General features: G+C 37.9%; 1 protein-coding gene across 1 annotated transcript; it reads left to right on the top strand.

Moving 5' to 3' along the window:
* Positions 1–3598: 3598 nt before the first annotated feature.
* On the top strand, positions 3599–12750 carry vps29 (VPS29 retromer complex component). Its single transcript, XM_052032296.1, has 4 exons — positions 3599–3687; positions 7105–7296; positions 10105–10340; positions 12229–12750. Exons 1-4 carry the CDS (start codon positions 3685–3687, stop codon positions 12344–12346), a joined length of 549 nt encoding a protein of 182 aa, XP_051888256.1. The 5' UTR covers positions 3599–3684; the 3' UTR covers positions 12347–12750.
* Positions 12751–14555: the final 1805 nt, after the last annotated feature.

The following is a 14555-nucleotide window of genomic DNA, read 5'->3' as shown; positions in this document are numbered from 1 at the left end:
TTTGTAGGCAACTGACAGTGTATTTCAAACACTATCTACCCACGCTCTTGTTACAGAGAACAAAAATGGACATTCCCAATTCCCGCCTACTTCAAATATGTTGCGTTAAAATTATACTGCGATCATTTGTGAGCATCCACACAGGAATAAAGATACATCAAAGGTAAGTGCTACAGTTGGGAAAGTATTGATTGTGCAGTATGCCTTTTATATGTTGTCGATTGTGCTTTGATTTGAGCAGCGAAAGGATCATATGATCCTCATAGTGAACAAGTGAAAAGTGAGACAAGGGATCAAGGGTGATAGTTGACTGGGAATTGTGTTGAAGAGAAGATAAGCCTAATGGCATCAGTCATATGCTGTTTTGATTTATTGCCTTATTAAGCAAATGACTAATTCCACACCCAGTTTGTGCAGGAATGACTGTTAAAGTCTCCTGAAGTGGGGTTGGAATTCTGTGATGTGAATGGGAAGTCACTGACTGGAGTACCTGGGATGCCACCACCTCATTAGCAATGGGAATATCTCCTCCATACAATCCCATTTCCCGCAAACATAATTGACAAAATAAGCAGCACGCAGAATATAGTGAACTGATTGTTCATTCCAGCTCTCAAGGTTCAAAGTAAAGGATTCCCTGGCAGAATCAGGGATAGAGGGAAGCAGCAGATCACTCCGGAACACTCTGCACAGGGATAACTTCCTGCAATTGATAGTTCTGCCTCATTGTGAGACTATCAAAGTATTAAATTTCAACCCAATCAGGAATTATCAGTGTGCCACCATGTTCTGACCTGGGAATGTTTATACTATACCAGGAGCTGACAACTCATGCAGGATGAGATGCAGAAAGTGGAGGTGATATGCTGAATCTGACAAACAAGTGGCTGAAAAATTGTATTCGGTGCCAATTCAACAAGCTAGTGATCCTACTTGATATTAGATCTAAAGAGGTGACTCAAAGCAACTGATAGCATTAAGAATACACTGGAATGCTGTGGAGAAGATTGAATATCCTTTTTAATGTCTGTTCCATTGGGAGAACTGTCACATCAACAACAACTAATGAAGAAAACAGTACTGCCTTTGCACAACCAATAACCTTCTCACAAACATGGACAGCACACACAGTTTCCTGAAGCCCCATGTTGTCAGCTGGTGTGTGCAAAACAATAAGATGTTTGAAGGGATCAAAGGCTTTTGAGAGTGTTAGGATGATGAAACAGTGAGGGGAGAAAACTAAAATATCACACCATCTGTAGTTTCTCCAAATGAGTCACCCTGCCCATTCATCAAAGTGCAAACAGATAATTTCACAGGTGGAGTATGAACTACAGTACACTTGCCATTTCCCACCTGGAGTGGATCTCCACACATTTCTGTGTATCAAGACCAATCGTTTAATTGTGCCTCCGACATGGAAAATGTAACTGAGGTCTTTTCATTCTCAGTTGGAAAAAATGTTTCCCAGCAGGGCATATAACACATTGCCAGTGGCTGTCAAGGTGATCATGGCTCCGTACAACATCATGCATTTTGTCTTACACAGATTACTTACATTCTCCATTCTAACAGACCTGACTTATTTTCATTCCCTTTTGTTACAGAGAGTGGGCACACAACTTTGCCAGGATTACAGGCTTCACATAGTGCAGGATGCCATTAACTGTGCAAGTGTCACTGTGAGTACTGCATATCAATTCTGAGATCTACAGTAAGCACTCCCTCAAAGACCAGCAGATTGTCATTCAGATCAATGCCTTATAAAAAGGCATTCATTCTACAATAGATGATAGTATTATCTGCATTTAAGACATAGCATACTAAAGGATAGTTAGGTTTTTTTGACAATCTGTGCCCATCCAAACTGACTATAAAATTCCAACCTCTTTCAAATCTTCTACTGTATTGATTTCATTGTATACAACCAAACAACTCCTCTAACTTTGGGCTAGGCTGTTGTCCACCACTATCCTTGTTCAATCATGTCAGTTCAACTATATCTGAAATTCACTGATTAGCTCCACTTCTTTCCTAACCCAAGCCAATACTGAATAATTCACTCTCTTCATTTTCTGCTTGGCACTAATTTTCTTCTTATGGATTTTAGTAAGGCATTTGATAAGGTCCCTCATGGTAGATAAGAAGATAAAGATGCATGGGATCCAGGGTGAATTGCAAGTTTGAGTTCAGAACTGGCTCGTCCATAGACAGAGAGTAGGGGTAGAAGGCTGTTATTCTGGCTGGAGGTCCGTGACCAGTGGTGTTCCACAAGGATCGGTGCTGGGACCTCTGTTGTTAGTGATATATATCAATGATTTGGGTGAAAATGTAGATGGGTGGATTAGCAAGTTTGCAGATGACACCAATATTGGTGCAGTTGTGGATAATGTAAAGGACTATCAATGAATACAGTGGGATATAGATCAGTTACAGATATGGGCAGAGAAGTGGCAGATGGAGTTTAATCTGGGCAGGTGTGAGGTGCTTCACTTTGGGAGGTCAAATACAAGGAGACAGTATACGGTTAATGGTAGGCCCCTTAATAGCATTGAGGTACAGAGGGATCTTGGGGTCCAGGTCCATAGTTCACTGAAAGTGGCTACGCAAGTGGATAAAGTGGTAAAGAAGGTGTTGTGGCATGCTTGCCTTCATTGGTAGGGGTGTAGACTATAAGAGTAAGGAAGCTATATAAAATTTTTAGTCAGACTGCACTTGGAGTATTGCATGCAGTTCTGATGGCCTCATTATAGGAAGGACATGGAGAGGGTGCAGAGAGGTTTACCAGGATGGTGCCTCGGTTAGACGGTATGAGCTATAAGGAAAGGTTGGACAAACTTTGGTTGTTCTCCCTAGAGCATTTGAGGCTGAGGGGAGTCCTGACAGAGATTTTTAAAATTATGAGTGGCATAGATAGGGTAGACAGTCAGAATCTTTTCCCCAGGGTAGAAATGTCAAACACCAGAAGACAAGCTTTTAAGGTTGGAGGGTGGGGGAGGGAGTCTAAAGGTGATGTGAAGGGCAAGTTTTTTACGCGAGAGTGGTAGGTGCCTGGAATGGGTTACCAGGGGTAGTAGTGGAATCAGGCAGTTTGGTGGAGTTTAAGAGGCTATTAGATAGACAAATGTATATGAAGGGAATGGAGGGATATGGATGATACACAGGAGGAGGACATTTAGTATAACTTGCATCAAGATCGGCACAACATCATGGGGCGTATGGCCTGTCCAGTGCTGTACTGTTCTTTCTTCTATGTAATGTAAACCTCTTTGAGAAGTCTCCCTACACATGAAAAATGGTGTAAAATGCAATTTGGTGCTACAAATGATGAAGACGTATAAAGGAAATTTTGTTACAGAGAAACAAATAAGGAAGAAGTGCAAGGAACAAACAAATGGCAGTTGAGTTTTTTCCCAGTATATTTATTTTAGATTTCCAGCATCTGTAGTGTTTTTTTTATTCTTATAAATATTTACCACGCCTGTTCAGCCGGCACCACCACCACTTGTGTTATTCAATTCCAAAGCAAAGGCAATTTAAAATTCAAAACAATGCTGGTGCTAAGATTGTCCTGTTGGCAGCGCCGTCGGGACCGGTTCCTAAACTGAAATCTGATTGGTTGCCCGTGTGTTGGGTGTTGCATCTGTTCATTGGGAAGCTGGTTTCCGTTTGGACGCTTGGAAAATGGTGAGTCTGTGGTGCTGGAACGGCGATCGTTGCGGCGGTGCTGGCGCCTGCTGTTTGTCTGGGTGGCTCGATAACGAGTGCGCGTAGGATCTCTTAACACACGTCTGATGTCCGAGCGAGGGGTTTGAAAGGTCCGGGGGCGGTGGTAGGGGTCTGGGGCCTGCAGTGAGTTTGGGACAGTCACATGATGTCCGTCAGCCGGACTGGACGAGCCTCAGCGGGGGCACCGGCTGGGCGGACAAGTGGCTGCAGTGCCGTCCGGGAGCAGCCGACTGCCCTCGCCCCTTCCTGTTTGAAGTGCAATGAACGATGGGTCTATTGCAGTGTTCAGTTCCCCATCGTGCGATTTTAGTAATAGATTATATGTCTTTGGGGGGGGGGGGGGAAGAATTGTCATACTTCATTAATCCGGAATTTCCATGAAATATGACCAGTTTTATACGTTTAATTGTTTGGGTTACTGTTTAACCTGAACACATTCCGTAGTTTGACCTGACTACAGAATGCCTTAAAACCTTCTAGAATAGACCTTTTTATGCTGCAGGAAATGGAATGAAGCCTCATGCTAAACCTCTTGGTCACCTCCCTAAATGTTTTGGGGGAAGTAAGCTTTCTTGTCTGTGCTTAAAGTTAATTGCCAAACAATTGAAAGTTGTACATATGTAAACAGGTGTCACCAGGCTCAGAGTTTAATTTGACACATCATACATGAGGTATTACTAGTTGCAAGTAGAGAATATAGCTCCTTTTCTTGGTTAGCAGTTACCTTCTTAGCAGCTGGCTTTGATTATCAGGGATGTTTATTTTATTTATTTTTTTATAAATCTTTTGCATATAGTGGTATTTAAATGTGATTTTGTTAAACTGCATAATTTTTTTGAATTAATTGCTATGAAATAAATGATCTAGAATGAATTTAGTATTTTTAATATTTATGCTGTGGTATAAATGGCTTCATTTACAAGATCGCATTGATAATTGGAAGAAAATATATGGCGATTTAGCAGACCTTTAAGGAACAGGGAGCTCTTCTAGTCCATATACACCAGAATGATGTGAAATCCACTTCCCAAAAATATGGCCATTCAAATGTTTATAATCCACACTTGTATTCTTTAATTTCAAGTTCTACTGCCTGCTGTGTTCCCATATTATCCTTCTGTACATTTCAAGGCTTAGAGTCACCATGTTTTGTGGGAGGGGGGAATCCTCCTAGTTTTGTTAATCTGATAGTTGTACCTCTTTCTACTGTTCTCAACCATTGTTGGAATCTGTTTCTCCCCCATTTCTTTGGATGTTTTTAATTTAGAAATGAAGGTTGCATCTCGTTTCCATAACTAACTGCATTTTCCATAAATTTAGAATGTTGTTTTAAAGCAGAGTGTATAAAATTTTACCTGGATCAATGCTCAAAGGGTACAAAAATTATAAGGTCCTGTGGAAAGAACAGGAGTGTGACTAATTGGATAGCCTTACCAATACGTTGGCATGTGTACAAAGGGCAAAATGGCAACTTAATATGACAGTGTGAAGTATAGTTGTCAACATCTGGCAATTTTCATGCTGTTCCTTCTTGTTTAATCTTTTTTTAAATGTACTTCAATTTTTGCATAGAAGAGCATAATTCAATTGTTCCTTGATTCTCCAAGGAAACTATAAATTAATTTTAAATTTGATTATTTGCTGCTTAAATCATTGAAGTGAGAAATAAAAACTCGTATTTGTACCATTCATAGATCTTTTAAATTATTGATTTAAAGTACACAAATAATTGTTCCTTGTTTTCCGATAACAATCAAGGAAGGTGCACCCAGCAGCTAACAGAAGATATTTATGGAGTGATTGCTGTTGTTCTAAAGTTGGATAGTGGACCTATGAGAGCTACATCTCAAATAATGCTAATTAGTCACTCAGTATTAGGAGCTAATAGGTTCAGTGACTACTTCTAGGGACAGTTTCAACTGTCAATAATCTTGTGCAAACATTCTTTGGGGTTTTATCTATTGCATTTCTCTTGCCTTTTAATAATCGAAATGGGAATCAAGATTATATTTAAAACTGATGAGTAGCTCTTCAATCTTGGTCTAACATGAAGGTATTGAGAGAACTTCTGTGAACTCTCAGTTGTACTCTTTTAGACCACTCCCAAGGTGATCTGCGGTCAATCATAAACCACCATGCAACTAGTCTGCTGAAATTTGGCATGATAATAGATTTTAGAAGGATGGCAGTAATCTTTCAACCTGTCCCGCTCCACTGATTGTCATGATCAGGGATCATATGTTTCAAACTATGGACACATTCCCTATGTGGGTAGTCAAATGTCCAGAGAAGTCCATATTGATGTAGAAACATTCTGTAGAATAGCCAACACTATCTTAGCATTTGACACACTCTGAACACCTTTACAATGAGAGTTATCAATCCACAGACCAAGCTGAAAGTGTGCTCAGTGTACAAAAAGGCTGCTTTGTTTATTAGGTAGTCCTGCTTTGTCGGCTGTGAAAATTGGACAAATACTTGTCATATTAAGAAACAACCATTTTCAACTAAGCTGCTTGATGCCAAATCAAGATTTTTGACATTGAAGTTCTTAAGCCTGACATGGCAACTATAAATGCTATAAAAGAATAAGTATTACATTCAGCTCATGGGGTGCAATTGTCTGATGAACAAATCCTGATAAAGATCTTGCTGAAACTGGAAAATGAATTTGTGGTGGTTCTGGAAAGAGAGTGAATGGCTTAAACACTACTTTAAACTGCTAACTAGATATCCATAAGTTGATCAAAATAAGTGTGATACAAAGCAATCCATGAAGAAAATCCTGAGCCCAGCTTAATGCTGATGTGAAATGTAAACAACTGCAAAAGTTTTGGCATCAAAAGTCGGTTTCCTAACCTAGTGTATCCAGGATCTACTGTGTATTTCCAAACACGTGTTTTTGTTAACAAGGAACTCATTATTGAGAGTGAACTATTTTTTACTGTCACCCTTGAATTCAAGAGGATGAAAAAAACTTGACGTTGATCTTTGCCAAGAAGAGCCTTGTAAGGACAGTGCGATTTATTCACTCATGGCAGGATTCTAATTCTGAATTATGTCACGAAGCAATGTATTCTGTTCATTATAGTTATTTTACTTTTTATAAAACTTTACAATACAATAAAACCATAAGATATAGCATGTGTTTAAGAGGCATTTAGACAGACACATGAGCAGGCAGGGATTGGAGGGATATAGAGCACGTGCAGGCAGGTGTGCAGTTTAAATTGGCATCATGGTTGGCACAGACATCATGGGCCAGAGGGCCTGTTCCTCTGATGTACTGATCTATGTTTCATGTATTCTTGTTAATTTGCATGTGCAGAAGAGTTTATAAAAAAAAACTTATTTTGTTTTCCACTTTTCCTACAGTTGGTGCTGGTATTGGGAGACCTTCACATTCCTCACCGCTGTAATACATTGCCAGCCAAGTTCAAGAAACTGTTGGTACCTGGTAAGATCCAGCACATTTTGTGCACAGGCAATCTTTGCACCAAAGAGAGCTATGATTATCTTAAAACACTGGCTGGAGATGTCCACATTGTCAGAGGAGACTTTGATGAGGTAAGGGATACTCTATGTAAATATCATGCTTTTTGACTGCTGTAGAAATCCACCATCTCTGAATAATTAATGGGAAATAAATCGTATTGGTAAAACAATTCTTTTCATGCCCCCATTCTACCTTAGAAGCTTTGATTGTTTGTTGGTATATCACAGGAACTTTTTTTCTCTCACTTATTTGCCAAATATATATTTAATCACAGAATTGTGACAATGTATCCTTCACTGATAACAGGAGTAAGGATCTCAGCATCTCTGCATGCTAATCAGTGGTGCTTTAGTGAACAAGTTGTAGTTGTAAAGATCAACTCACTTAGCACACAGCACTGACTTCTAAACATTCTTCATCAAATAGCTTAACTATTCCTTGGTTTCACCTTTTCCTCCAAATTTATTCATTCTCTGACATACTCAACAGTTTTACTTCTGCCAAACTACATGGATAAGGAGTTCCACTGCTAAGAACACTCCATTCTATTCAGGAGCATGCTAAGATGGCCAGTGGATGTATGCTTTAGTTTTTCTTCATTGCCCTGAGATTTGGACTTGTAACTATAGTGAGCCTTATTATGGAATATGGCAGTATTTGAACATACAGATTTAAACATAAAATTTGGAAGTTGTTAAATAACCTTGATCCACAGGATTAGCTAGCACACATTGCTGTGCCAGAAATAAGGCTCATGCATTTAGGCTTAACTATTTTACTGGTAAAATGAAACTGCCAAACACTTCACTGGGTGTGAAAAATATTTTACATCTCATTCTTTCAGAAGTTGGCATTGGAGATGTTAAAAATTACAACTTCTGTATCAATCCATCTCACTCTCTCAAAAAGTCACATTTGTCCTTCCTAATCTTAATTTAGATTTCTATGCACAAATTAAATCATGTTCAGACTTCCTTTCTCCTTTCTTCCTATTTAGTGAGTTTTCTTCTATCTGGTTGAAGAACTTCTGACTTTTGCATTGCACGGTTGCAACATATAACCTGCTGAGGGTTCTGTGGTAGATCAGCCACTGGATTAGAGCAAATTGCCACAACAAAGCTGGTAAAAACTCAGGACAACCAACACTGCTGACTCTAATACAGTACAGAATAGATAACTGTGAAGGTTAATTTTCACTGTTGATTCTTCCTTGCCAAATAGCTTCTTTGGTTTCCCTGATGTTAAATAGAACATTGCAAAATTGAAGTATCATGGGAACTGGTGCTGGGATACCAGCTCTTCACAGTCTCATTCAGTGATGGATGAGGGACCATCCACCGGTGTTACAAAGCTGGGTGGGCTGTGGGAGCTGGGAGGAAGATGCAGAGAGACTCCAGAGGGTATAGACCGGCTGAGAGAATCGGTGAGGACGTGGCAGGCAAAACGTGTGGAAAGATGTTGGTCATGCACCTTGGAGGAAAATCTAGTAAAGCATAATGTTTTATAAATGGGGGATATTGAAAAATGTTGGTGTGGCTCCTTGAATCACTGAAATGTGACATAATGGAACAGCAAGTAACCTGGATGGCAGGTTTTTTACCCAGAGAGTTGTTGTGGCATGGAATACGCTGCCTGGGGTGGTGGTGGAGGCAAGTACATTGGTCAAATTCAAGAGATTACTAGATAAGCATATGGAGGAATTTTAAAAAGATGGTAGGAAAGGGTTAGATATTCTTAGGCAAGGTTTAAAGGTCGGCACAACATTGTGGGCCGAAGGGCCTGTATTGTGCTGTACTGTTCTATGATTCTATGAAAATCCTAATTTTCTCTACCAACCACTAGTTTTTCCAGAAACTTGTTTGAGGCTAGAGTACCAAAACTATCTGGGTGTTTTATTTTTTAATTGACACTGGTTGCACTCAAGCAGAATAGATGATGTTTAATGAACATTTCTCATTTATAGTTAGGTTCCTTCTTGTGTGATTATATATTCTATTTCCTGGGAACGTTGCCCCATCTTGCAAAATTGTAGCAAATTGTTTAATTGGTCTGTGACTATAAAACAAGTTGAGCAAACTTGTAGACTCTCTATATTTAAAACATTGCTAAAATGTTAGTTTTCCAATTGCACACTAATTCTGTTGGGATTAGTGTTCTGAATAAGTGTCATACTAGACAAAAGGTACTTTGTAAATCAGCATGGTACCAACTTTTGTAAACTGAAGTTTGGGAGGGGGGGACACAAATACATGGAATACCCTCCTATTTTTGCTGTCAGATATTGTTTTTGCAGAATATTCAAACTATAAATAGAGGTTGTTAACAACAAGATCAGCATATGAGACAGTTAAATTTATCAAGTACACTGCTCATCTCATCATCACAGGAAGATCTGCATTGTTATATCCTTTCAATTAAAAGCAGTTTTATGGGCATGTTTTTTTTAAAAAAGGTTTCAAGTTATTTTCTTTTGCACTCTTTGTTAGCTATGCATGATCATCTGCCTAAAGAAAATAATGAGGTACTAAAAGAACTTTGAGCCTTTTTTCCATGCTCTTTGCTATCTGCTTTATGCTTATTGGGCAATGAATAACATGTTATGTCAAAACAACGCATGCGGATTTGAGTTTGCAATTTCTCTCAATGAGTTCATATTCATATCCAGAGAAGCAGACAACAAAGAGTCTAAGGAAGAGAAAAGAATTTCTATTCTTTTTCTATCCCTTGTATAATTTTCTTTGGCCAGTTCTCCATCACAATAATTAAATGAGATGAAGAACTTGATTATTAGTGTTGGCATTCACCTTTTCACATTTAAGGATGATTATCAGGTAAAGATGTTCCTTTTAAATATATAACCACTCTTGTCTCAATTTCAGAATTTGAATTATCCAGAGCAGAAAGTGGTAACGGTGGGACAATTCAAAATTGGATTGATCCATGGTCATCAGGTGATTCCATGGGGTGATATGACCAGTCTGGCTCTACTGCAACGACAGCTAGATGTAGATATCCTAATATCTGGGCACACGCACAAGTTTGAGGCCTTTGAGCAAGAGAGCAAATTTTATATCAATCCAGGTTCAGCCACAGGTGCTGGTAATGCACTGGAAGGGTAAGTACTTTGGATGTAGAATAAAATAATGACAACGTGAATAATTTAAATTGCATCTCCTTAATTTTCATCCATAATACTTTCTGTTCACTGCTGTGTCAAAGTTTTAAGTGTAGGTCATGAAGTTTATTCCTGGGGGGAATTATCAATTCTCCACATAAAGGAAGAACTTTGCTCTTGGCTGCAGTTGAAGAAAAATGATGATTTCAGGTTCCCCCATCCCTAAAGAAGAGGTCACTATTCTAGCTTGCAGTATAATATTGTAATGTACAATTTAGTCAAACATGAATACTATTCATATAGACATGCATTCCTTTGTGTCATTACACTTTCTAATGTCTGGATTATTGAAGCTCTGATTCAAACAACTTAAATTGACACCAAAGTTTGCTAGCTCAGCACACCTTTTGAATCAGAGTCATGAACTCAAGTCCCAAGTTTACATAGTTAGGGCCCTATCTGCTTATCCTCTGATTCAAGTGGACATCAAAGATTTCATGAAAATTCAAAAAAGATGCTGGAAACCTGGAATTAAAAACAGAAAATGTGGAAACACTCAGCAGGTAAGGCAGTATGTGTGGAAAGAAAAAACTGAGTTAATGTTTCAGATCTGCGACCCTTTGTCCAAACTGGGAAGAAGAGAAAACAATTGGTTTTCAGTTGCAGAGAAGGTGGAGACAGGAATGGGTAGAACAAAGGGAATATCTCATAGGATGAGACCAAATGGATTAATTTTGTAGTTGGAAGCAAATTGTGCTTGTGTGGTGCTAATAATAGGCATGGGCAGCAAGCCAAACTACATTAATGGAGAAAGAAAAACTAGTCAAAAATCGCAGAAGACTGGCAGAAATAGCTATTGCTGGTACAGAAAGAATGAGTTAACTAAGCCTTTGTCACTTCTGCTGGTGAGAAGATGGTCCTTGTGCTCATAATTTTCCAAATTCACTAAAAGAAGCAAGCTAATATCAGGTCAACTTCACTAGTATTGAGGCCCTAGTTATACTCAGTCAACTATGTTGGGCAGGCCATGTCATTGTATACCTGACACCAGACTTCCAAACTGGACATTCTATTCTGAGCTCTGTTATGGAAAGAGATTGCCAAGTAGACAGAGCTGTGCTCAAAGCTTCCTTAAAGAAATGCAACATCCTTGCTAACTCTTGGGAATCTGTGGACCACTTTGTGCTCAAAGTGGAGAAACATTTGGGATGGCTTTGAGTACCAGGAGTCCAAAGGCCCTGTGGAAGGAGCAAATTGCTTCACTACATGCCTGCCTGCCCCCATTGGCTAATATCTGCCCCATCTTAGGGACTGCCTAAGAAGAAGAAAAGCTTATGGAACATTGCTGCTGTGTTTAATTAGTTCTGGCATTTCAAAGTGTTCATCTTTGGAAGAGGCCAAAGTGAAATGAGGCATAATATTGACACGGGTTCCATTTCATTAGTAAAGTGAACCCAGTAAAACAAAAGTAATTGCCATAAACAGAAAAAAAAAATGAAATACTGGAAATTTCTCCACGTTACATTCTATTCCTTGAATATGTAGATGGATTAGTGCATTCATTCAAAGTTCAGAAGATAGTACAGATTAGATAAACTATTAATGGGCATAGTCAAGAATGTGACTTTTGTCTTTGAACTAGTTTTTAAATGAACAGACTATTTAAATCCTGCATTTCATATAGTTTAATGATATGCCAAGTTAAATATTTAATATTTTATTAATATTCATTTGTTCACCTTTGTGAAGTTCAACTCAACTCAGTTTTTAGTGAGGTTTGATACTAAATTTGTGTAAAAGCAATTTTGCATTTTACTTGCATGATATCCATAGATGAAAAATGGTGATTCATTTGTATAGAGACTAACTAGTTTGTTCTCTTTTTCAGAAATATCATCCCTTCATTCGTACTAATGGACATTCAGGCATCCACAGTAGTCACTTATGTTTATCAGCTGATTTCTGATGATGTAAAAGTAGAACGGATTGAATACAAAAAGTCCTAAATATTTTGTCAGCTGCTTTTTTTTTATAATTTCATTCCTTTTTTCCTTTACAATTTTATTTCCCTTTTCAATCTTGATCAAGTTAATTGTATTATGTATGTGAATTGTAAGTTTAATTTCCACTAAAACTAGTTGTTAACTATTCCAGCAATATGAAAGGAACTTTATTGAACAGACTAATATAAGGGTAGTTTAGATCCTTGCTGAAAAAGGTGCCACATTCTTAAATTACTGAGGGTTTTCAAGCCTGTAAATATTTCCTTTCGGTAATGGTGTAGTTTATCATGTTACTAATGTGCATGAAATTCTTAGCCATTGTTTTTTGTTTCTGGTTTCTGAAGCCCTACTGGTCCATGTAAAATGCTTGTCTACCATCCCATAAACACAAATAAATGTTATCAAGCCCTTAAAATTGACTCTGTTTTCTTGAGGAAAATGAATGAATTGAAATGTAATTGGATACTTGTGCACTTCTCATACTTTTTGTGATGGCTACCATCTTCTTTCCCATTAACTCTTGGTTAATCCATAGGTTAGATTCTGATTTAACCGTATATAAGTAACCTCATCTAGTTTGGTTCTTGACAAAGTTACTTTTATGGTTTTAACACTTCAGAACACAAGTATTCCAATGTACCTTAGTTACTAATTTTTATTTCAAATTCTTTAAGAGTAGACTAAAGAAATTGAAGTATATATTTTCATTTCACTTTCATTTCACTTTTCTTGAGTGACAACTTCCTTTGAAGGTGTTGACTGTACTTGGGTATTGCTCATCTTCTGGTACCTTTTATTGTAATGGCTATTATTAAGAGGCCTTTTGAGAGTCAGGAAACTGTCTCGGTGCAAGTGAGTACAGTCAACAGCTTCAAAGGAAGTTGTCACTCAAGAAAATAAAGTGTACACTTCAATTTCTTTAGTTTACTCTTGCCCTATTTGAAATCAAAAATCAGCAACTAGGACAGATTGGAATACTTGTGTTCAAAAGTCTTTAAAACCTTAAAAGGTTGGTCTCTATAATGTAGAGGCAGTCAAGGAACTAGGAACTGACATGAGCTTCAAGCCTGCTTGGGACAAAATTGTCAGTAGAAAGGGCTGTGGGAGGATCTGATTACAAAGTAACTTTAAAGACTATCTCATTGCCTTTTACACTATGATGATTTAAAATCTACACTTAAATGTGTTCAAAATTAACTTTACTGCTAGGCTTGAGTTTGTGCACTTGAACAAACTTGCTGTCCCAGTTGATTATACATCTTGATTGATTTTTGTTCTGTGACCATTTTCAATGGTCACATGCATGGTGTTTCTGAAGTAACTTCTCTTTCATTAACTTCTCTATTACAATCTGGACTGTAATTCGTCAGTGGGCCGAAATAGGGAAGAATCTTTTGGGGCAGTATCTTCCAAATTTAAAATGCTACTGAAAAGATCAAGTTCAATAACAATTAGGACAAAAAAGGCAAAAATCTCCAAAATGCATCACAAGTAATCAGTCCAATTATGAGTAGGTTACATCTTGATTGTGCTTCAAGTCATTTTCATTGCTTTTGGTCCATTTGGAATCGTATTTTGAATGAAGAACCAAGATTACCAATGTTCATTTTCCTTCCATGAAGACTTTTTGTAAATTTACTTGGTCCTGAACCAAATAAGTGACCGTGATCAGGAACTCCCCATCTTAGAAATTAAACATCAAAGGAAAATGGATTTTGAAATTGCTTATGAAAGCAAACTAATAGCAGATTGTTTGTGAAATAGGAGAACACTGATATACAAATATTAAATATACAAAGTGCTATCGAAATCCATAGTGTGTGAAATCAATGTCAATTGCAGAGAACCACTTTTACGTTTAGACATGGATTCAGCAATTCAATCAAGTAGTAACTCAAATCTGTTCAAGAGTTCATGAATGTTGCTGAGTTTCTATTGGTGGGACTTCAATTGGCTCCATATCTATATATAATAGACATTTCTGACCTATACTTAGGTTTGCAGTCAATTGGAAAAGTAATTAGAAACTTGCAATTCACTATTCAGCAGCTTAGTCTTCTGTAATCCCAATCAACTTCTTTACAAACTTGTGTTCTGATATTAATATGTAAAAGTCATTTCAATGTTTCCAGCGCTCTGAGGTAATGCTTTTGGAAATCAATTAATTTTCTTTGTGCTTCAATCTTTCATTCATGGAATGTTTATTCTAACA

This window comes from Pristis pectinata, chromosome 17 (genome assembly GCF_009764475.1).
Source record: "Pristis pectinata isolate sPriPec2 chromosome 17, sPriPec2.1.pri, whole genome shotgun sequence".
In the NCBI taxonomy this organism is placed as follows: Eukaryota; Metazoa; Chordata; class Chondrichthyes; order Rhinopristiformes; family Pristidae; genus Pristis; species Pristis pectinata.
This window is presented reverse-complemented; position numbering and strand designations above follow the sequence as displayed.